General features: G+C 41.2%; 1 protein-coding gene across 1 annotated transcript in view; it reads left to right on the plus strand.

The window, feature by feature from the left end:
• R3HCC1L (R3H domain and coiled-coil containing 1 like) overlaps positions 1-25,362 on the plus strand; it is a 438,719-nt gene that overhangs the window by 124,084 nt on the left and 289,273 nt on the right. The window contains exon 3 of the mRNA XM_044076916.1: positions 2,531-2,601. Within this exon, the coding sequence (XP_043932851.1) occupies positions 2,531-2,601 (71 nt within the window). The remainder of the gene's footprint in view (positions 1-2,530; positions 2,602-25,362) is intronic.

Raw genomic sequence — 25,362 nt, forward strand, 5'->3', positions numbered from 1 at the left:
AACCCTGTACCTTGTGCATGTGAGGTAAACACCTTAATCGGTATGCCAACCCTAAGTTGTCTGGATTGAGCATCCTTACATCAAGGTGTTGAATGTCCTGTCATCCTTACATCAAGGTGTTGAATGTCCTGTCACACTTTTCATGGGATCACAAAACAAAGTAAATCCTCTGAGTTAAAATTACTGCCACAGTGCTCCCCTTCTGTGGTGATTACCAACACAGTGCTCCCCTTCTGTGGTGATTACCAACACAGTGCTCCCCTTCTGTGGTGATTACTGCCACGGTGCTCCCCTTCTGTGGTGATTACTGCCACGGTGCTCCCCTTCTGTGGTGATTACTGCCACGGTGCTCCCCTTCTGTGGTGGTTAGTGCCACGGTGCTCCCCTTCTGTGGTGGTTAGTGCCACGGTGCTCCCCTTCTGTGGTGGTTAGTGCCACGGTGCTCCCCTTCTGTGGTGGTTAGTGCCACGGTGCTCCCATTCTGTGGTGGTTAGTGCCACGGTGCTCCTCGTCTGTGGTGGTTAGTGCCACGGTACTCCTCGTCTGTGGTGGTTAGTGCCACGGCACTCCCTGTCTGTGGTGGTTAGTGCCACGGCGCTCCCCGTCTCTGGTGGTTACGGCCACGGTGCTCCCCGTCTGTGGTGATTACTGCCACAGTGCTCCCTGTCTGTGGTGATTGATGAGGTCACAGTCGCCTCTTACAGGGCTGTTAGAAGTAATCTTTTTCACAAATCTGAAACCTTTCCTTGCTGACAGTGTATGAGCTCAGCTGGTTGTCACTTTTATCTATGGTTGCATTTACACAGCTCGCTCCGCTTACATTTTATTTTTTGTAGATGCTTGCAAACAATGCATTAATGTTGACATGGTTTTGTCTTGCATCTAGCTTTAATTTCTGAGCTGAATTCACACTACATACACACTTTTTTGTAGAGGAAGTAGAAGGTATCAGTGCCTAAACCTCCTTGCTGTACATCTAGAAGCCAGCAAGATCTTGCTGTCTTTGCCAATGGCCCTTTCTACCACTGTTAACCATTGCATGTCTTGTGTTCTTCAGCGCATGCTTTTTTACATCATAAGGTCAAGTAGAATTAACTATTGGGTTGTAAATTACTCTAAGCTTAATATTTTTTTTTAACTTCACATTCTACACTTTACTTCTCTGTAATGTATCTGTGTCAGATAAAAAAAAAAATCAGTTTGCTTAGCAGCTCTGTGATGTAAAGAGGTAAATAAATCCCTGGCAATGAGCAAGATGACTCTGTATCTGTTAAGGCCCTCTTCCTGGAGGAGCGAACCATTGAGGATGTTGGGAGGGGCTAGTGCTGGTTTGCCCATCCTGCCATGTAAGCTTTTATGCTTGTTCTTGCTGAAGAGCTGGGTTTACAGTATGCAACATATAGGCTGGAGAAGTAAACTTTGCTCTTCCAGGTTGCTCTCTTACAGTAGCCTTCAGGTATGGGGCATGTGTGCGGAGCATGCATGCACACGAGGAGGCGGTAAGGTGAAAGTGTTGCAGGCTCTTGTTTTTGTGGGCATACATGTCAACTCTTCATATGAGTGAGTTAAGGAACAATTGACACTCCCCCCCCCCCCCCGGTGCTGTGCGTATGGGACTACTACTGCTGTGTCCAGGAGGCAGGAGAAACAAATAGACAAGTTGAACATCTGGTGCCCTTTTCTTTATTTACTGTGCTGTCAGCAGTGCTGTGTTATGAATCCATTAAGGTCAGCCTTTCCTTGGTTGGTGGTCCTCATAGAAGATTTTGTCCACTTTTGCTGGTCACGCAGCATGTTTCTATGAAGTTTTTATTACTGTGATTTGTTACTCTTACAGTCTTGTGTACTGTGGCTTGTAACCAGATTTTGAATGCTCTGAGGATAGTACCAGATCACAAGCGTCTCATCACATTTATAAAAACTATTCTAAAATTCTCACGCATCTCTTGTATTGAGATGGTGAAGATCCCCGTATGCTGAAGCCTGCACCTTGGATTCTAGCTTTAGTTGTGTAATTATATTGTCCTGTGAGGTTCTTGGACCTCAGTGGATAAAGAGAATTTCTCCTTGCAGTGATCCTAGTGATTTGAGGCAGATATGACCAGCCGTCCATAAACTGCACATCTCTGAAGTAAAGTTTGGTCTCTTTATTTCACATTTATCCAATCTGTGTTGCATAGTATGTAGTTCATTATAATACTGCATGCATTTGTCCTGTACTGTATTTATGTGGAAGTTTCCCTCAGCTGTCCATTGTAAATTGCCCTTGTCTTCTTTGTGTTACCTGGTTAACAAAGTGAACTATATAAATAAATAATGGTGTTTCACATAATGAATGAGTCTGGAAGGGGTTGAGGTTTATAATATCTCTGTTATTCATTAAAAACATGTTTGCTTTTAATAAAAGCATACTACAGGCTGCATAGTGAGAGACTTTGTGGTTGTCTTTAAAAGTTGTATATGGAAGAGTTAAATAGTTGACTATCTGAAGAAACACTTTGTTCAGCACATCTGTTTGTTGTATTTGCAGGAAGAAAGGATTTGATGTTAGGTGGGTAGATGACACACACGCTCTTGGGATATTTGCCAGCCCTTTTGCAGGTGAGATCATTTGATATTTGTTATGAAAAATGTGCATGTGAAATGTAAGAATAAGAAATGGGAAAACTTTACTTGTACCACTCTAGTGGCCACATGTGGCAGCTTGTGCTATAGCTTTCTGATATGGAGCTGTGTATGACATTCTTAAAAAAATAAATAATAATAATAGTAATGGATTCATAACCTTGAAGGGGACCAGATTTGCTTGACTCTTGAGAATGTGGTGACACGTTGCAGGCCCATACACACAGCACTAGATCTATTGCTTATTAATTGACAGTCTACTTTACTGTAGTTTCCTCATGTTTGCTGTCAGACAATGTAATATAGTCACAACAGGATACAAAATGTGTTGCAAGTAAAAGCAGAAGCCTTAGAACCACTGTTTGTTATAATTTTACTTATTTGCATTATGTCCCATACAGTATACTGTGGACTTCTGCATAAGAAGTTGGTAATTATTAAAATTGGTGATGGCCAAATAAAGTATCTTTCTTTTTCGGGATGACTGAACTTGATAAATCTGGTACTGATACCATCTTTCATAGATAATCTTGTAGCGGACTGCCTTTGTGTGTGAAACTGATATTCATTAGCTGGCCTTCCATCAGAGGTAAATGGTACTTTCGTATATTAACAAGCTTGTAGCTGCCACTGTGTGGGTAAGAAATGTCAGATTGGCCACCACTGACATCATTGTGGCCTAGGTGTTGTGTGTTTTGTCTGCCTTCCCAAAACATAATATGCAGGACGTTAGTGAGGTACAGTCCTTTACATGCTGAGCTCCAGGCCATTCATGTGACTAATTGCTGTTAGGATACTATGCTAGATAATGTTGACTTGTAGATAAGCTATTATTTTCTCTTAAGTTAATGTGTAGCTGTCTCTTTTTAAATTAACTGAACTGTGTACTACAAAGAAAATGTTGGAAGAAAATATTTTTTTTTGTATCGGTTATCCCTGAAAAGATACCTGCCGGAATGGTAAAAGGATGTGGGTGTCGGCTTCGTCTTCTTCCTAGTGACAAGAATCATGAAGGAGCAGCTCATGCTGCTTAGTTGGACCCTGTGAAAATTTGCTTCATCTGTGGGAAGTTTATGATAAAGATATGGATCTGTAAAAGTTGTAATTAGTGCATTTGCTGCTTTTGTGCGTATTAGTAATTGTTTTCTGTGTTAATGTGCCTGTGTAATTCTCTCATGAGTCTGAAATGTACAACTGTAAAACGTGACATTCGAGTGAACTAGGACTGATAAGGAAGAGAGAGAGTCTCTTTTAAGAGAATGTAAACTTTTTTGTTAGGAACCAGAGGGTGTAAGGAAAAGATAAAATGAAATACCAATCAACTGCATGCAGTTACTTCCAATCCTTCTAACAGCCAGTGATTGAAAATGCTTCTGTAGTCTTGCAGATCTGAATGACTAAATCCTGATTATCATTTTGCAAAGTGTCCAGTGAGTTTTAAGTGCCTAACTAATTAAGCTACTCCCCAGCAGGTGTAACAGAAGGTTTGATGTGTCCCTTTTCTTTTCTTGCCCCAAAAGAGGATTCTAGGTCTGTAACTGTTACCCCACTACCTCACAACAGGCCTGTGATAGACAAGATACTAGTCATAACCAGGACACCACTAGTCCAGATAGTTTCAAGGCCCACAGACTATTTTAGATTTCATTGGTAATGTTCTTATGTAAGAATATGATAGTCAAAAGCAATTTGAGCCTGTCTGTTTAATATGAAAGTACATTATAAGGTCTAACACTAAGGGCGCTTCTGGAAGGTCAAGAGAGAGTTTATCTTTTATGCCAGTCACAGAGTGGCATGTTTTTCTTGGAAAATCCCACGTCAGAGCCACATAACTCTCAGTACTGCTCAGCACTGGTACATCCTGTGACATGTTATCCCAACGGTGTGGCCTCACCCAGCAGTTGTTCCCACTATTTATTTCATTTTTACCACATACCCAGTTTGGATCTTGTCCTGACACACAGCAGGGCCTGGAGGAGGTGTAGATTGTGCTCCCTTCTTGTGGGGGTGTGTTCTAGGGTGTAGGCACTACCCCTTCCTCTCTTGATGAATCAGAGTTGTCTGTCATCCAGTCATATTAAAGAGAGCTATCTTTTGGGCCACTGATTTGTGGGTTTAGGGTACATGAAATAGAGGGCTTGCCTACTGCCCCCCTCCCCCCCACCACCACCACCACCACACACACACCTTTGGCTCAGCAGGTCGAGGAGCATTCATTGAGTCTTATGTCAGGACTTGAATTTCTGGTCCCTGTGTCAAACACATTTATGAATTCTGTTGAAAACACAAATCGCAAGTTTGGGAATGTACTTTTAGAATGCATGGACTGATGCCAGTGCATGGCTCGGCACATCTTTCATGTCCCAGTACATTGTCCTTGGCAGATGTAGTCATAGGTGCTGGACGCTTTTCTAGACATTCACCGTATACTTGCCTCAAACTTGTCAATCCATGAAATTGTATGCAGGCTTGGCCTGAATTTGAGATAGGTAGGGAGCTCCCTGACTCTTGGATTTCTTTGAAGAGCCTAGATTCATAGGTCATTATTCTAAAATGGATAAATATGTTGACCCTTTATGCTGTAGTGCACCCTGTGAATGGCCTCCTATTTCAGTGAAACCACAAGGCTTTTGAGCTCCTCTGTGAACTATTTTTGGCCCTATTCATTCCCTACAAAAATACCTTAACATGCATCGGTGTAAGGAGGAGAAGGAGCCTTTGCATCATCCCACCCTTCTGGAACCCATCTTCACTGATGTCATTCCCACAACCAAGAAACATCCAGAATCTGCTTCAGCAGTCCTTAAGAAGGCAGGTCTGCTATACTACCTTATGCTGACTCAAGTGAGTGACCGACAGTGCATCCTTGCACAAATTCCTGCATTATCTCTGATCCAGTGCAGGGCTCAAAGACCATAGAATTTTGACAGTTTAGTCTGAAGTTCTGGAAAGGAGCAGCAGGCATTTTACTGTCTGTCTTTTTGAGTGTTATAGCATTCGACTCTGCATTTCACCTTTCCAGTTTCCCATCCTACTTATTGGACCAGGCATTGAAGAAAGTTTCTTTCCGCCATCAGTCTTGGTGCAAGGTGGAAGAGGCACAGACTGTGACTTCAGGCCTGCTGTGCTGACACTGTAGCTCGGGGTAGATACTCTGTCATGTTCTGCAGGAAAGCCCTGCTGAGACTTTCTTTCCTTAAGAAAGAAGTAGGACACTGCATCCTGAATGCCCGGTTCAAATGGACATTTCTTGATGGCTCTCTTGACAGGAACTGGGAGTTTGGTGTCTGGAAGCCGAAGTAGACCTTTCCCATTATGGAGGACCTTTATGATCTCCCTCCCTCTGTCCTATTCTTTTCCCTTCCTCTTTTAGACTCTGCCAATCCTAGAAGAAGAAATAAGCTATGTCATAGACTAAGTCAGGAGTTCAAGCATGATGCAGTTTTGGCCCTTCCCTTGCAGTCAAGCTAATGAGGCCGTCCTCTTTGATGGCCTGGAATGCATCAACCCTGGTTATGGTCTAGGTTGGATTATTGGGGGTAGTCATTCTAGTTTGGCTCTGAGTTGGCCAAAGTCTTGTAGGTGAAATATTATGATATGTTTCTATCTGGCTGACTAGCTTCCGGTGGCTTTATTGAGGGTTTCCGTGGTATCACACCTTCACCAAGTACTCTTATTGGGGTACAGTGTGTTCCATATCTGGCCGAATACCTTCTGGTGGCTTTTTGAGGGTTTCCTTGGTATCATACCTTCGCAGAGTACTCATATTGGGGTACAGCGTGTTCCCTATCTGGCCGAATACCTTCTGGTGGCTTTTTGAGGGTTTCCTTGGTTTCATACTTTCACCGAGTACTCTCTGTCATTGATTAACCATAAGTCATGAGAAATCCTCTCTGAACCCATCTCAGAAAGTTACATTTACAAGTGTGGAGCTGCAAACTCTCCACTGCTAGTATTCCCTGCCTGCACAGCTGTTTGTGGAGGTCATGAATCTGTCTAGTGGAAGTGCAGTGCAAAGCTAAGGCTTGTAACCTGCTGGGGCTTCATGTCCACCAGGATCCTCATTGTGCCAGGTGCACTCCCGAGTATGGGATATTGCCATAATGGGTAAGATGTCAGTGTTTGCAGACCAATCACTCGCTGATGTCGGTGCCGTCACTAGGTCCTGGAATGATTAGTTCTGTCAGTCTCTGTGTAGGTCTGCTGTTCCTACGTCTGATATCTCCAGTCTGACAGCTGCTGTAAGTGTAGGGTGATCACACTCACTTTGCCAGTACTTGAGATGTAATACCTCCTGGAGAAAGTTGCTTCCAATTTGATTGGACAACCAGTCCATTGTGCAGGATTCAGACAAGCAGGGGGGATGAGTGTGTACACCCTCTACAGAGAGATCATGCTTAACTGGTACTGGACATAGACATAGACAAAGACATCATTCTCTGAGCAGTGCAGATCACAGGGAAAGTGAACATGCTGGTGGATGGTGGACCTGTTGAGATGCTCCTGTGGTGGACCTGTTGAGATGCTCCTGTGGTGGACCTGTTGAGATGCTCCTGTGGTGGACCTGTTGAGATGCTCCTGTGGTGGACCTGTTGAGATGCTCCTGTGGTGGACCTGTTGAGATGCTCCTGTGGTGGACCTGTTGAGATGCTCCTGCTGCCTTTTTCTTGGAGCTGTGATTTCAGAAATTGTGCCTGGATCATATCTGGGACTGAAGCATTCCAGAGATTGATCTTTTCACCACTTGTGAGAATGCAGTGCCTCCCTTCTGGTGAGGGAAGTAGGGTGAGGACTTCTCTCTGTCTAAGGTGTTCACCATCCTTTAGCAAGGGTCTTGCTAACTGTGTAAGTTGTCATAAAACTCAGGGAGGAAAGGCCAAGACTAATTCTTAATGTTCCATGTTAAGACCCTGGATATGCAAGTAATTCTTCTAGCCAAGGTGTTCCCCATAGTTGGGGGTAGCTGACCTCACCTTTTAGCCTGGCTCCAACTTTGAATCCTTTTCTCCCACTAGACCACCTAGAAGGTGAATGAGAAATAACTGAAGCTGCCTGGAAGCTTTCTACCAGACAGGCTGAGTCTGGGAAGAGGAAGAATTACTTCCTTTTGGCAGAGTGCTACCTGGTGCCACCTGAATCAGTCAGGCTGTAGGTCACTTTTATTTAACTTGTAGTGAACATCTTTATCATTTGGACCTTAGTTATTTCATAGTCAAAGGTGCCTTTGTTAAGTAATTCTGCCTCTGATGACTTTGTGGATGGCAGGATTTCACCCAGCTCCAACAGGTCAGACACTTTCTAAACAAGTGTTCCGTCTCTTCTTCCACCTTTTGGGGATCCCTAACAATATCTGTGATCTGTAACTTCATGACTGGCAGACTTGCCTGCTCCCCATTTGTACGTGAAGTTTGTATTCTGTGCTCCCCATTTGAACCTGAAGTTTGTATTCCGGGAACGTGTTAGTATCTATCACCTCTGCAGGATCTCTGAGCTGAGTAAACAAAAAAGGAGGAGGAGCATTTTATTTATTGAACGTTGACCATTTATTTTGGTTGGTATGAGGACCTTCAAGTGCAACCTGAGACAGTGACAGAAATATTATTTTATTAGTTATTTTATTTCAGTTTGTTAACTGGGAAAGTCAATTGGGCCAAGGTAGCCCATTTTCAATGGAGGCCCGAGGAGAAAAGCTCCAGACAGAAAGACAATTTACAATGTATTAGTACAGCATATAAGAACAGTTTAACATTCAATATGCAGCAAGACAATCTTTTACATATCTTGAAATGTATGAGCTGAATCAATCACTTATAAAATATTTACAAAAACAATAAATTCATGTTCATTTAATACAATATATGTATTTAGGCAAAGGAATTTTAGAGAGAGGAATTGAAGCTGTGGCAGAGTTTGTGAGTAGGATAGAATAGGGATAGGTGTCAGGAATCGGGTAGGATGGGAACAGGAGCACTCCCAGAGGGAGGAAAGGTGAGAGTGGAGTAGGGTTTTAAAGGAGGATAGGTTCGGGGTGGTTCTAATATGAGGGGGAAGAGAGTTCCATAATCTGGCAAGGGAGAATGATAGTAGAAGTTGCCCTGATACGTGTAAAGGCTTGTAAAGTTTTAAGAGGTTCTGAAAGTTCTAAGAGGTTCTGATTTGTGCATCTAAGTGTTCTATGTGGCTGGTGAAGTTTTAGGGAAGAGGAGAGTGATGGACAGTTGGAAGGTTTAAAAATCAGTTTGTGTACTGTAGTTATTTGAATGAAATTTAGGTAGCCTGGGAGTTCCAACCAATTTAGAGCATGCAGGGAATTACAGTTGTGAGTACAGGATTTGGATCTTGTGGCAAACTTTGAAATTTTATTATAGCATGAGGAAAGTTTAGGGATGATTGGAGGTTAGAGCGTAGTGGAGCTCCGTACAAAAGGGAGGGTAGGTGGTAGATGGTAGTTGTCTAGAAAACAGGAAAAGGTAACGTCTGTGTCAATAAAGCATTCCAAGTTTTTGATGAGTCTTTTTAATATTGGTTTGTAGGTAGATGTCAAATTTTAGCTGGTCATGGATAAGGACGCCCAGAAGTTTTGTATGGGGAACTATTTCAGTAGATGTTTTGTTTAGGCTAATTATAGAGGATGCTTTGTTAACAGCAGTATGTCTAGAAGGGGTAAAGATCATTATTTTGGATTTGGAGGCATTTAGGGCTAGATGATTGTCAAGCATCCAGAACTCAGTGGAGGAGAAGGCCTCTTGAGTAAGGTTTATTAGTAAGGGAAGGGTTTTGACTGAGCAAATGATAGTGGAATCATCTGCGTATTGCACCAATTTAGCATTGGAGATCTTTTGGTGGAAATCATTGATGAAAATGTCCTAAAGGACCCAAAATAGAGCCTTGGGGTACACCTGTTGGGGTGTGAAGCAAAGAGGAAGTGCAGTAGTTCCATTTTACAGCTTGTTCCCTGGCTGAGAGATAGCTGGTGAACCATTTGATAGACGAAGAGGAGAGATTAAGATGAAAGAGTTTAGAAAGTAGAAGCTTATGAGAGACAGTGTCGAAACCTTTGGATAAGTGGAGGAGGAGGGTAGAAACTATTTTCCCAAAGTCACGAGCAGAGTTCATGATTTTAAGGAAGGAAAGAAGGGCAGTGCTGGTGCCGTCCTGGTCGAAACCCGTGTTGGGTAGGAGGTAGGAGTTGGTTGTCCAGTAGGTAGGGTAATAGTTGGAGGTGAATACATTTTTCAAGTATCTTAGAAATAGGTGATAGGATAGCAATAGGGTGAAAGTCGGAGATTGAACAGTTTGTACCTCCTTTATGGAGGGTGATGATGAAGGCTTTTTTCCAGAGGTATGGTACATAGGACTCCTGAATGGAGCGATTGAATAGGATGCTGATTGGAAGGGCTATGCCATCAGCAGCTAGTTGGAGAAAGTTGGATGGAATGTCATCTGGGGCATTAGAGCAAGGTTTTACCTTTTGTAGGAGCTTTTTTGTAGTGTGGGTAAGAATGGATTTGAGAGTAAAAGGGGAGGACTCGTGGTTCTTGGGTGTTGAGTTTTTGGTTTCAGTTAAGTTGGGGGGGGATGTTGTTAGGGAAAGAAGAGGTGAGTTTGCCTATGGAGTCAATGAAAAAGGAGTTGAATTGGGTAGCTAGGTGGAGGTCTGGTGTGTGTGGGTCAGGCCAAGGGTTCTCTTTTTTTGCCTGGGGATAGTGTTGTTGCAATACTATTCCAAAATTTTTTGGCGTTGGTTTTATGATTATTTTGAAGTTTAAGGTAGTAGGATTTGCGGTCAGTGGCTATTTGTTTTTTTTTTACTTTTTTTCACAGTTGCTTGTATTCAGCAAGAGAGTTGGGAGGTTTTTTATTTTTGATAGTATTTCCAGATTTTATCTCAGTGATGCACAAGTAGTTTTGTGTCTTTAGTTAGCCAGGGGGCTGTTTTGGATCTAAGTCTTTTGGTTCTACAGGGGCGAAGTGGTTAAGTATATCGGTGAAAATTATATTGAAAAGTGAGACTGTGGCATCTAAAGGGAGGGACTTTAGAGAGTTCCAGTCTATCTGTTTTAAGGCATTAGAGAAAATTAGGGGGTTGAAGTTTTGCATGTTGCGGGTGATAATGTGTTTGTGCTGAAGGAGGAGAGTGGAGGGGGAATGGCGTATGTAGGCAGGGAGATGGTCACTAAGGGGGTCTGGGAGAGTACCACTATCAGAAACTCGGTCTGGGTGGGGAGGCTAGTATTCAGTCAAGGATGCTACCTATGGTGTAATCTTTATTTGGTCTAGTAGGGGGTTTGATTAGCTGAGTGAATTGCTATAGGTTGATGCTTTGAGAAGGGGTAGATGAGTCAATGGAAGACCAGTTTATGTTGACATCGCCTATGATTATTGTCTCATTGTTTATGTTGGAGGTGAACCAGGCAAGAATATCTTCCAGTATAGGAATATTGTTACCAGGTGGTATGTACAGGGAAGGCAATGCATAAAAAATTATTATTATTTACTTTATTATTTACTTTGAGAAGGGCGAGGGTTAGCTTGGCAGTGTCAGATGAGGGTATGGGCTTAGTATAGAGTGTCATTGTTAAGGAGGAGGAGAAGAGTAAGGCTACTCCTCCACCTTTCTTTTGGTGTCTGTCACTTCTTCTAAGTTTATAGTTAAGGGGCATAATTTCGCTATCTTTTATGTGTGGTTTTAGCAAGGTTTCTGTGATGGAGAGAATATCAGGTTTGTTATGAGAGATCCAGGCATGAAAGGAAGGGAGAGCTATGTGAATGTGGTTTAGAGTTGGAGTTGTGTTAAGGCCCTGGGTTAGGGTGTATGCCACCAGAACGGAGGAGGAAGGTGATAAATTTCGAGTAGATTATGGTTGGGTATCTATGTTCTAATGGGTCATAGGTGTAGATGTTGGAACCTAATGAGGTGAGTTTGGTGGGTATGGGAAGTGGTTTACTAGGCGTAAGGAAGAGCTTCCTTTGAAATAGAAAAGATTCATTATGTTTGTAGAGGTGGGGAGGCTTGGATTGTAGAGGGAAATTCTTTTTAATGTAAATTGCAGTTGTGTGAAAGGGAGGGGAGTGCTGAAGCTGTGGGAGACTAGTAAGGTAGAGTAGGCAGAAGAGGATTAGGCTTAGAAATAAGGGTAGTAGAGCATAGGTAGGTTTTGTTTGCATGGCGGGAGACAGAGTGTGAGTTAAGTAAGAGGGGATGTGTAGGAAGAGAGATGGTTAATAAGTATGAGAGGTGAGGATTATAATGGAATGTGTGAGGGTGGGATATAGAAGGGTGGAGGGTGATACAAGTAGTGGGTGGTGGGTTGGTGTAAGGCAATAGGCCTAGGATAGTGATAGGGTGTAGAGGGAGGGAGGGACTTTGATGGGTGGGGTTTATGTGGAAGTGGTTAGAGCGCTATAAATGTAGTTGTACTGGGGGCTGGTGGGAATTGGGGGCAGGGTAGGTGAGCGGAGTGAGCCCGCAGGGCGAACGGAGCGGGAAGAGCTGAAAGAGGAGGAAGCCTACATGAACAATCAGTGGAATTGGGAGTTGAGCAGTAAGGAAATAAGAGAACACAGGTAAGGGAAGGCTGGAGTTCAGTGTTTATTGGGATAAAGTGGTCTGTAACAAAAAGCAAAAGAGTTAGCTACAGAGTGAATGCTAAGTAAGTAAAGTGGGGAAAGCCTAACTCAGTGCTGGAGCACAGGATGTTGTAGTTAGGGAAGGAAGGCTTTTCACTACCACCTAGTGGCAGACCTAGGTAAATGCAGCTGAAAGAGGGAAGAGGGAGAATATGAGGGATTGGGGCAGGCTGCTAGCGACACATGGAGGGACACAACACTAGTTAGCGGTAGTGGATGGGCATACATAAACGCCCTACTAAGACTGAGAAAGGAGAACAGGTAATACAGCCAGAAAGCATTGGTAGAACATGGGGTGGGGTTTGAACAAGCCAGTGCAAGGCCTCATGCTTCCGGCACTGGTATCTGGGCATGAACCATTGAAGTAGGTATACCAACCCAAAAATTACCGGTCCTGGAGCCCGTATTCAACAATGAACCTAGGGTACTCTAAGGTAGTGGACTATTTCTAGAGTCCAGCTTATGCAAGCCATGTAAGGCAATTGCCAGGTTACACAAGCCTCCCTCAAACTGCAACTTCATATTAGCAGATAAAACTGAGCCATACATTGGAATAAGGCAATGCACTATACAGTATACAATATGCGAGACATAAAAACTGTAACAGTACAGCCAGCATGTAGTATAACAATCACAATTAAGAGCTAGTGATGCATATGATAGATTCAGAGGCTGATAGTGCATATTTTACAATGTTCCAACAGTGTTACTAATGCAGAGCAATTGCGGGCCATTGATAAAACATGCTTACCTCGGGCATTGCTAACAGCTTGCGGTGAACAGGACAGGTCTGCAGGGGAGTGAGGGTTGAAAATGGCACCACAGGTAAGTAAGTGTACCTAAGTAGACTTATGGGTGGGATATGGGACAGGAATAAGGGGAAGTGGCAAGGAGGCTAAGGTGAGAGTGATAATGGTATAAGAGTTCGTTACAGAGTGAATGCTAAGTAAGTAAAGTGGGGAAAGCCTAACGCAGTCCTAGACCACAGGGTGTTGTAGTTGGGGAAGGAAGGCCTTACACTACCTCCTAGTGGCAGACCTAGGTAATTGCAGCTGGAAGAGGGAGAATATGAGGGATTGGGGCAGGCTGCTAGCGACACATGGAGCGGCACAACACTAGGCAGAGTACATAAGCAGACTTAAGGGCGTATTGTCAATGTGGTAGTTTCCTGGGATAGACTTACCAAAGAATAAAGTAAAACAGTTTTTGCATTTAGTTTCAGTCCATAATTTTGGCACCAGTTATTTATTTGGGACAAACCTTTCCTGCAGAATGGCAAAGTAATTTGAGTATTCTGTCACCAATCCTAGCTGCAGTTATCTCCAAACTTAGTCAGCCAGTACCCGTTGGTATTGTTTTACTTCAGAAAAGTAGATGCCAAATAACAGTGGTCCCAGCACAGGACAGTGGGAAACCCCACTGGTGGCTGGTGGTAACTTCTCCTGTTTTGATTTCCTGTGTTGTAATGGGCCCACACAGCTTGCCCAAATTATTAGGTGCCTTGACCACCTCACTTTTGCGTACAATAAAATGACAACATTTATATTAAGGGACTGCATTTTGCACATAGCTTTTTTGTAAAAATGCTAAACACATGCTTTAAGTGCAAACCTTGCTTACTAAACTTTAGTGCATTAAACTTTAATTAACCTGAAAAAATGTTCATCAGCTTACAAAGTCAAATAAGAAGAACTATTACAAGTCTGCAGTCAGCTAAGGGATAACTGTTCTCTTAGAAGAGGAAGTAATGCATAAAACCAGACATTACAGGACTTGTTTACAACTTAGAAAATAATTTGTAATTTTCTAAAATATTCCATTAGTTTATAATTAAACTTATGATTTGAATGTCCTTAGCCAAACCTGTTGATCCTATGGCCTGCTCAAACCTATAAAAAGCTCAAAGGCTAATAATAGGATGGAACTCATCATCCACATTTGATTAATCTTTGCACTAGCCTAAACTGAGCATACAGCTATTTTGCCAGTGTTAGCCCTGTCTTAATGGAACTCATCATCCAGATTTAATTGATCTTTGCACTAGCCTGAACTGAGCATACAGCTATTTTGCCATGGTCAGCCCTGTCTTAACGGAACTCATCTGCTAAATTTAATTTGTCTAATTTGCTTTGATCAACATGAACGTTTAGCTTAAACTCAGTTGTTAAATGTATCAGTGCCTGCAAGTGTGTTAACTAAACAAATAATTGCACTGTATAGATTAGAGTTCCCCTATCAGTGGGCTTAATAATTCCTTTAATGCTTGTAAGTACAGACATCTTTATTTTTAATTTAATTTGTTAATTCTAATAATAAACTGTTTAAGCTTTTGCCTTATTGTCTTGTCACCACTTCTCAACTGTGTATTAACCACAAATGTATAATAATGAATCATAAAAAATTGGCAACAAGGATGGGATTCTAAGGTTATACCAAAAAAAATGGCACAACCACCAATATTTTCTTTAAAAAAATGTTAGCAAAAAAAAGTATAAGGCAAACAACCTAGGTAAAATTCTTGCAGGACCCATGGCTAGACCATGGGGTCAAAGGAATCCTCTTGCTAAAGTATTAAGTAAAGTTTCTCTCCCACCCCCTTCAAAGCCTTTAAAATTTCTACATAAAGTAAATTCAAACAAAATGGCAAAGGCTCTAGCAGACTTAATTTACCTTTAAAAAAAACAAAAAATATATATATATATATACAAAAAGAGAGAAGGGGAAAAATACAGTTAATAATAGCCTTAAGCTGCCCACATCTACTGCTTTAGCCTTAACAGTTTTAAATATATATATATATATATATATATATATATATATATATATATATATATATGTGTGTATATATATTAAAGCCGGAGCATGTGCAACCAAATAAATGTTTTTAACAGCTTTTACAACATGCAGTAAGTAAGCTCACACAGCAACTTAGTACACTACAATAAAATATAAAAAATGTATTCTTACACAAATAACTTTAAAAAGGCAAGGCAATTTACTAAAAAAAGACAGTAATTTGTTTATTCAACAGCATAAACAGAAAATGCGAAGGGCTAAAAAAATCCCTCTCAAACTACAGTGCATGTATTGATTTGTAAGCCAAATTGTGTTCTAACAACATAAAATGGTATTCACTATACATTATTTAATTATAAGTGTAAAAAGTGTAATTTGCTAAGCATTCTAATAGCTAAGGTACAACCTGTAATAGTCTTACTTTCAAATGAACAAATGTGCCTACTTAATGTTCCACCCACACTTAAAGCAAATTATTAATGCATTAAACCAACATAGCCTAAGAGCAAAAAACAATAAAGTAAAACTACAAATATTAAAAAAAAGGGAAACCTTAAAAACCACAGTAGGACGTACAGTGCAAATCTGCTGTGTCAAAATGGTCAAACATATTAAAAACAATGCAAAAGCTGTTGCAAATAAAAACTAAACCTACTAAAAATTTGGTCAATCATGTAAAGTCACACCACCACTGGCAGCAGCTGTTGTAAACATTGTTAAAAACTGTCTTCATTTACTGAATCGTACCATGCAATTTTGGACTTGGCTAATGCATTCTTCTCCATTTTTATAGCAAAGAAAACGGAGCACAGTTTGCTTTTAGCTGGAAAGGGAGACAATATACTTTCCAAGTACCCCACAAATACCTGCATAACCCCAGTATACAGGTTAATATAGTAACTGTATATCATTATGAAAAAAAAACAATGTGGACATTGCAATGTAAACTGTAATACAACATCTTCAAAATAGAGAATGGACTGTAAATAAAAGTAAAACACAACAAAAATCATCAGTAAAATTCCCTGGTATAATATAAACAATGCCTAGTGCAGCATTAAAAAGTGACTGCTCAAAACAATGTAATGTCTTGCAAACTATGGTAAAAAAAATGTTGGCAAAAAAAGACACCTAGGTTTTGGTCTAAAAGCTTCACTAAAGCAAACAAGTAAATTTCCCCAATCCAGGGGTGGCAACGTAATAATACTTTAATAAAAACTTCAAAAGCACAAACATCAACTGTGCAAAAAATAAAAATGGTATTTGAAAAACAAGCTAATGTTGTACCTAAAGTGTGTCTAACGCAACAAAAACTTGCCAAATTAGTTATTCTAAAAATACAAATATGGCAAAACAACATTTCCAGCAGTTAACCTAAAGTAAACATTAATTTGCAAACTGTAATTCCTACTAGAGAGCAAATTACTTCCAAAACCATGCTAACAAAAAACATGGCTATAAGTTTTGTGTAAAAGCCCCCCCAAAAATGTGTTTAAAATACTATGCCATGGACAATAAATTAACTGCATTTAATGGACTGAAACATTTCATATGCCATGGCCAGCCTATCATTTATAAACAAAAATGTGGTAAAATAAACCAAAACTTATAAAACACTAAAAGTTTGTAGTTATGCCACGCATTAAAATAACTGTCAAGTGACATAAATGTTTGTGTCCAAAACAAAAAAAATACTTATAAAAAGTGTCTAATAGCAAGTAAAAAAGTGTTCACTCATCTAAAGTTATGCTTTACAGCATCAAATAAAAAAATGTTAAGGGTAAAGTATACAGAAAAAAATGTTTTTGTGTGTATTTTATTACACTTAATCCAAAATAAACAACTTTAATGCGTCCCAACTTTCAACAAGCAAAAAAAAAAAAAAGGAACAAATTGTGTTGCAACAATAAAATCAAATGTTATATAATGTGCATCAAACTTTAATAAAATTAATTAAAAACAAAAGTATAATTGTACAAAATGCAAATAAATAATAAAAAAAAAAACTGCTTGCATTGGTATAATATTTTCATGTGGCCATCCAAGGCGTCAGCCTGGTTCAGCGTTCTTTTGCATCCATTACTGCTCATTACTATTTGTTCTGTTTTGTTTTGTATGTTTTCAACTACTCTCATTTCAACATGCTGAACTGTTCATTATAAAGTGTTGGTTAAAATCCTAAAATTTATTAAAAGTACGCAGTGTAAGTTGCTCAATGTAAGGGGTGGCTTGTAATGGGCCCACACAGCTTGCCCAAATTATTAGGTGCCTTGACCACCTCACTCCTGCGTACAATAAAATGACAACAGTTATATTAAGGGACTGCATCTTGCATATAGCTTTTTTGTAAAAATGCTAACTAAACACATGCTTTAACTGCAAACCTTGCTTACTAAACTTAGTGCATTAAATTTTAATTAACCTGAAAAAAATGTCTATCCGCTTTCAACATCAAATAAGAGGAACTATCACAAGTCTGCAATCAGCTAAGGAATAACTGTTCTCTTAGAAGAGGAAGTAATGCATAAAACCAGACATTACAGGACTTGTTTACAACTTAGAAAATAATTTATAATTTTCTAAAATATTCCATCAGTTTATAATTAAACTTATGATCTGAATGTCATCAGCCAAACCTGTTGACCCTATGGCCTGCTCAAACCTATAAAAAGTTCAAAGGCTAATAATAGGATGGAACTCCTCATCCAAATTTGATTAATCTTTGCACTAGCCTAAACTGAGCATACAGCTATTTTGCCAGTGTCAGCCCTGTCTTAACAAAACTCATCATCCAAATGTAATTAATCTTTGCACCAGCCTAAACTAAGCATACAGCTATTTTGCCAGTGTCAGCCCTGTCTTAACGGAACTCATCTTTTAAATTTAATGTAACTAATTTGCTTTAATCAGCACAAACGTTTAGCTTAAACTAAGTTCTTAAATGTATCGGTGCCTGCAAGTGTGTTAACTAAACAAATAACTGCACTGTATAAATTAGAGTTCCCCTGTCAGTGGACTTAATAATTCCTTTAATGCTTGTAAGTACAAACATCTTTATTTTTAATTTAATTTGTTAATTATAATAATAAACTGTTTAAGCTTGTGTCTTAGTGTAGTGTCACTTCTTCTCAGCTGTAGTAACCACAAAATTATAATAATAAACCGTAACATGCGTCCTGTCTGGTTGGCAATATGGGGGTCTGTTCCTGGTTTATTTAGCTTTTCTGTAGTGCCTGAGTGGGGAATTGTCACAAGGCTTGGCTGGGTCAGGGTATGTACCATTTTGCCTACATCTGTTGCTTTCGTGACCTTTTCAGAAAAATCCACCAGCTTGAGTAAGCATGATCTGCCCTTGATGACTCCAAACTGGGATAGATCCAGTGGTTGGAGGCTCCCTATGTCCTGATTAGTTTCATTGTAAGTGTTTCCAGGGCTTTGCATATGAGGTTGGTCAGACTTTTGGGTCTGTAATTGCCTGGGTCTGTGGAAGTCCTCCCTTATGCAGGGAAATGACCTATAGCTGTTCTCCATTCACTTCATACGAGACTTATATGGAGGCTGAGATTGATCACTGTTATGGGTGTGGCTAAATCATCGGGTAACTTAATAAATTCCCTTACAGAGGAGTAGAGTATGTGAAGTAGTGACGGTAAAGCCTACAGACTAATTTTAGTAACTTCTCCACCATGAATATTAAGTAAAAATTGTGAGTGAGCAGTACAGGTTTGTTTAAATATAACATTAACAATGACCTTTGCATTTCAAGTACCTTTCAGGTGTTCCTGAAGTCCTTTTTTACTGCTTTGTGATTTTTTAATGATCTTTATAGTCTTAGTGCTCATGTAAGGTAATTCCACGAGAAAGGTGTAAGTTGGGGGTGTGGGGGAACAATGCTGGTCTCAAAGCCATTGCAGCCTAGGTAGTTGGACCTTAGGTAGTATTTAATGGTTATAGTTATTTCCTTTGTTTTTTGACATATTCGGTTGTAGTCTGATTTTTGTCCATTTCTGGTTTGACTTCCATTCCTACTTTATTGCAGAATGTTTCTGCTAAACTAAACAAAAGTCGTCATCTTGAACTTTGATTTCTTCTCCTCATGTTTTAAAACTTTCACCGTGTTTGAATCTGAGGAGGTCAGCAGATATGAATGTAGTCCCACAATTGCAAATCTATACATGTTGTAATTTTGAGGAGACCCTTCAGAGAAGGAATACATGATCAAGTTCCTTTATAGTCACATTCCTGTCCCATATTGATATTTTCTTGATAGTGTAGGTTTCCTTTTTTAAAATGTTTTTACACATTTTATAAAGAACAACTGTTTTTATTATTATTATGTCATTTGAAAAGGTTTTAATCATTTGTGGTTGTGCCTTGAACTCTCGTCTGATGAACTATACAGTTTTAAGTGATCTGCAAAGAGTGTTTAAACAAGGTTGATTTCTGGGAGCTAAGTTGTAATCTTAGCCATCTGTTGAGTAAACTGCTAAACTGTTAGGTGCATGACACAGCACCACCTGTGGCACAGAATTACCCTGGAATATTTCCCTTTGAATTGCTATCCCTGGAATAAAAGTTTGCCCTGTGGCTCAACTGCAGTGTTTTACCACTGATTCGTGGCCATTGTAATGTAATTGATTAAGGTAGGGTGTATCATATTCATGGATAAATTAATGACTACAGATGTATATGGAAGGGTCTACTATACATGATCAAAATTTCAAAAAGCCGAAACCCATATGGCCGAGACCATATGTTCGACTTTTGAAATTTCTAACATGAAAAAAAACAAAACAAAAACTTAGGTACACACAAGCCTTCCTGCACCCCCACACCCTCTGCAATTTAAATATACCGACTCCAAGATCGCACTACAGTGCGGAAGATGGAAATCTTCCTTTTCCGCACTATACGGAGATGCCCATTCTGCACGGTCGAAATTTCAAAAGTTGATCATATGGTCTCGGCCGTATGGGTTTCGGCTTTCTGAAATTTCGATCATGTGTAGGGGACCCATATGGAATGGTACCAAATGCTTTTTGTAATCTGTCCATATCATATTTAGATTTTTCTCTTTTTAAAATCTCTGTTATGGCTTTACTTGGCAAAAGATGATCCTTTGTTACATTTAACATTTTTATTACTGTTTTATTCTGGGCGGCCACGGTGGTGCAGCGGTTAGCGTTGCCGCCTCACAGCAAGAGGTTCTCTGGTTCGATCATTGGCTGGGGTGCCTTCTGTGCGGAGTCTGCATATACTCTCTGCGGTTGCGTGGGTTTCCTCTGGGTGCTCCAGTTTCTTCCCACATCCCAAAGACATGCTGTAGGTGGATTGGACACTCTAAATTGGCCCTAGGTGTGAGTATGTACGTGTGTGTGCCTTCTGTGGAAGGTTGGGTGCCGGGCTGGCAACACGACACCGTAAAACTCCACTGCCAATCATGAGCAGACAGGTGATCCACTGTGGCGACCCCTAACCGGGAAAAGCCGAAAGAAGAAGATGATTACTGTTTTGTTCTATTGCCATAATTTTATTTTTTTGTTAATGACCATAAACTGTCTGCATCAATTCCAGTATATAATTTTGTGTACTGTTGAAAGGCAAGCTATTGGTCTGTAGTTCTTGGAGTGGCTTGCAGATTCTCTTTTAAGAAGGAGTATAGTTTTTCCAGTTGTTAACCAGGTTGGATTCTGTTCAGGAAGTGCATTTAAGTAATTCTTGCTCAGGGTGAAATCTTTGTGCAGAAATGTTAATACATTTAACCATTAGTTGGGTACTGCATCTGGACCTGGGTTTCCATTTAGGAGCTTTTCTTAGTTTTGTCTCAGTTTCTGTGTCTGTAAATTTTATCACATTTCATATCCTCTACATTTTAACTGTTTGCAGTTTCTTTTAATTCTTCTGTCCATTCAGCATCTGTTATGTTCAGCAGGATCTTCATAACCTACTTCCTTTTTTTTGTTCATAGGTGTTTACTTGGCCAATGAACTGAAGTCAGTGCTAGTAGAGATTCCAAAATACACAAAACAAACACCATACTTCAGAAACACCAAAGATTTATTGCAATATCACAAACAAAGCTTTCGGGATTTCACCTCCCTTCTTCAGTGTTCATTTCAGCAAGTATCAAACTTCCATTAAATATTGAAGTCAGACCTATCACAAGACAGCGACCCCCCCATCAAAACACATATCACAAGACAGCGCCCCCCCCATCAAAACACATATCACAAGACAGCGACCCCCCCCCCATCAAAACACATATGCAATTATCTTATTAGATACACATTCAAAGCTGCAATTAAAGATAAGAAAAAACATATAAAAAAAATAAAAACACTTCAAAATCAGTCAATAGATTTAAGAAAAACATATAAATTATTTAAAACTATGCAGCATATTACTTTGTTAGCCTGTCTTGCTTTAAGTACTGGCTTAATACTAACTGTTGTGTTTAAGCCTGGTGGGCGGTCAGCTTTAAGATGTAAAGTCCAGCTATATTCCATCAGTTCCACAAGAGCCTTTTTAAGCCTAGCCATACATCCGAAGTCTCTGACAAGTTCTGGTACCTTTGATAAGTGTAAGCAGGGACTTGGCAGATGATGCATTTACTAGCGGGGACCTAGAAGAAGAAATATTTATAGGCTACCTGTGTCCATTAGAGACGTAGTTGCCAAACCAGGGATGAATTTCCTATTCCCTCATGCACTTTAATTGAGTTATCGAGGAACTCTGCTTCACATGGATGGGGAGCCTGTTTCAGAGAAGAAGGCGCAGTCTGTGGGATACATACCTCTCTCCAGCAGGTTCTATTTGTATGCTAGGCAAGATAGGCGCTGTTTGTTTTGCGGATATGCAGGAGGTCCATCCGGGTGGGGTGTGACAATGCCTCGTATACCAGGCATAGATCTACCAACAGCTTGTAGGAGGTAGAATACAGGGATAGGGCTTTGAGTCTGTCTGCATATGGCACATTACTTTACACCCTGTATTGTTTTAGTGATGAACCTCCGTGGATGTTCGAACTGCTGGATGTGCTTGGCTCGGTACATACCAAAGGGGACAGTGTACTCAGTGAAAGGTCTGATGAATGCTGAACACAGTGGATCAATGCCCTCCGTGGACCTAGATGACATACCTTTGTTTATAAGTTGCACAAAATAGAATGATTTCCTCCCTACTGTAGACACATGATGGGGAGACAGTCAGAGTAATCTAGCCTTTGACCAAGTCTCTGACTACTGGGTTGACACTTAGTGGGGTGTTGTCAGTATCCAGCGGTGGATGACTTCCTGAAGGAAACGGTTATGCATTTCCTGATGTTTAGTTTTAGTCCATGGCTGTGAGACGCATTTGTCTGCATCGACCCTTCCTGGCGAACACAAGTGTCGGTCATGATTCTGTGACTGCTCCTAGTTTGCAATTATCTGTTGATTTGGTCAGCTGGAGGTCTTTGACATTGGCCTTGAATCCAGAGAATGAAATGCCAAAAATCAACGATCCCAGGACCAGTGACTCCGCTTTTGAATGGCCTCTTTGTAGAGGTGGACTCCCAGTTTTAACTTCCTGGATCCTGTCTGTGAGCCAGCTGGCTGTTAACTGGGTGACATAAGGGTTTATATTTAACATCTGTAGTTTATCAGCAATGCCTGAGTGGAGTATTGTGTCAAATGCCTTGGCCAGGTCAAGGTAGGAAGTGTGACCCATTTTGCCATCCTCCATTGCTTTGATGACCTTCTCAAAAAAAAAAAAAAAACTCCTCCAGGCTGGTGGTGTTTCTAATGCTTTTGATTTATTTCCCTATTCTGTATAAAACCTTTTTAAGTCATTAATAACTTGCTTGTTTTGTACTTTTCTTTTGTATTTGTGTGCATATCTTCCACGTTGTTTTTGTTTGTGGTGATCTTTTTAGTTAATTATTGGGAATAGTGTATGTTATATCCTGGTCTGTTTTATTACTGTGCATTGCATTCACCACATCTATCTTTCAAAGTATTTTTGACAATCTCTTCCCTTTTCTGTATGCTTCTAACAATGATACTTCTTGTCTTAATTTATTTATAGTTTTCTCTGTGTGCTGCTTCTGTTGTCTTCCTTTTCTTGATTACTTTGTTTTTCTGGTAATATTTTATTATTTTAGCTCAGGAGTGTCAAACAGGTGGCCCTAAGTCCACAGTCCGCCCCACCAAAGTATTTTATCTAGCCCTTGCTATGTCCTGCAACAAAATGTTTTGAATGTACAGGAAAGTATTGGACTTATAATGCGGCCTTCCAAAACCTTGCCAAATATGGTAAGTGGCCTCCGAGCCAAAAAGTTTGGACAGCCCTGTTGCTGCACAGTATTATATTGTATTTATTTTTGTTATATTTATTATTATTGTTTAACATTTGATGTTAAGTTGTCAATCTCGCCTTCATTCTTGCTGGATGGGTTCGGAGCCGATCCTCGGCTCCGACTCTGCACTTGCTAAGTTCGAGAGCTAATTTTACCAGCTCGAGGCAACCCTATATCCCATGATGCAAGGCGGAGATTACTCAGATCTCGTTTGCCGCTTCGCTAATGAGGTGCCTTCTTTTACCAGCTCTAGGTAAGTGAACTTTTCAGAGACTTTTCGTCTACCCCCCTTTAAATTTATATATATATATATATTGTAATTTGTTAATTATCGACTTACTTTAGCCCTATTCCCGTCAGTGTTTCCTTCCCTTTGAGTAAATATTCCCTTGTTCCTAGTTAGGCCTTAGGCCTTCCCCTCCCTAAATTTTTTCCTGTCAGGGATTGTTTGTGTGTGACTGTGTGTTATCTCTGTTTAATTTAATTTAATTTGTTGGACTGAGTGTTTTTGTGTGTGTGTGTTGCTGGTGTTTCATCGACACAGCTATGTCGAAGGACACTAAGGTCTCGGGCTTCAAGAAGTGTGACTTGTGCTGTCAGAAGATGTCTCTGACAGACGGTCACACTTCTTGTGTTTATTGCCTGGGACCTTCGCACCTGCAGGACTCTTGTGCTATCTGTCATGCTTTCAGCCCAAGAGTCCTGCAGGAACGAAAAAATAAGCTCATATTAAGGGGCTTATTAAAGCCCGAGAGCTCCCAGACTAAGTCGGCGCCGGGGAAGCCCTCCAAACCTGTTAAGCCTTCGGCTCAGGCTTCCAAGTCGTCGGCTTCAGGTTCTTCCTCACCAGGCTCGAGATCGGCTCCGGCCAGAGCCGATCTTTCCATACCAGTCTCAGTATCGGCTCCATCCGGCGCCGATACTGTTAAATCCAGACACTCAGTATCGGCTCCGGCTGGAGCTGACGTATCTTCGGCTCCGATGGCTTCATTGATCTCAAAAAAGAGATCTCGATCCCCTTCAGTGGAATCTATTCATTCGGCTCCGAGATCACCCTTGCTCTCGGGGCGGAGCCATCAGAGCCGATCTTCTCGGTCATCCAGGCCATCTGATCACGACCTTGAGAGAGTGGTGAGTAGACTATTAAAGTCTCGGGCATTGGCCCAAATACTCCATAGCCCATCTCAACAGATGGTAGCTGTCTCACATCCACCGAACATTCCTCCTTCGACTCTCTTACAGAGCTTGGAGCCGGAGCTCCTCGGAACCGGTACCGTTGTGACTTCGGAGCCGATACCACCCCTTTCGGCTCCGTCGTCCTCTGCTCCGATTTCCTCCTTAAGACCTTCATTGGAGGGATTCGGGCGTCTGGTCTCTCTCGTCGGCTCCGAGGGGGCGAGTGGCATCGGACCCTTGTCCGACCCCGTTCTCCCTCTCGGACCTTCAGCGTTGGTGAGCTCGGCCCCGACATCTGCCTCGGAGCCTTCCCTCTCGGTGAGGCCTGGTTCTGGTCTCTCTGACGGGGGAGCCTTCGAGGTGATGAGGAGTGTACTAGCCCCTGGGCTTAGTCAACGGACAGTTCCATCAGCTCCTCCCACTACAGTGCCTGCTGACGTCTCTTCCCACTCTCTTGCTCCCGGACCCAGAGATCCAACGCCTCAGGTTTCCCCATTGGGAATATCCTCCTCTTCCGAGGCTTCTCCTGATCCGTCAGGGGAACCCCCGCGTAAGAGGACATGTAAGAGGAAACATTTAGACTCCCCTGAGTTTACTACATCAGATACTGACTTGGATGAGTCGGAGGGATCCCCAAGGTCCTCCTCTGAGGATGTCTCATTTTCAGACATCCTTGAAATCCTTAAGCAGAGGGGGAACTGGCCCTCCCGTAATCCCTCCGAGGACGAGTCAGTATACCTGGAGGCATTCGGATCTCGACCCTCCACCTCCTGGGTGTCTCCGCCTTTCGACCCTCTCAT

The sequence above is a fragment of the Protopterus annectens genome, chromosome 7.part0, assembly GCF_019279795.1.
Source record: "Protopterus annectens isolate FY-2018-M chromosome 7.part0, PAN1.0, whole genome shotgun sequence".
In the NCBI taxonomy this organism is placed as follows: Eukaryota; Metazoa; Chordata; order Ceratodontiformes; family Protopteridae; genus Protopterus; species Protopterus annectens.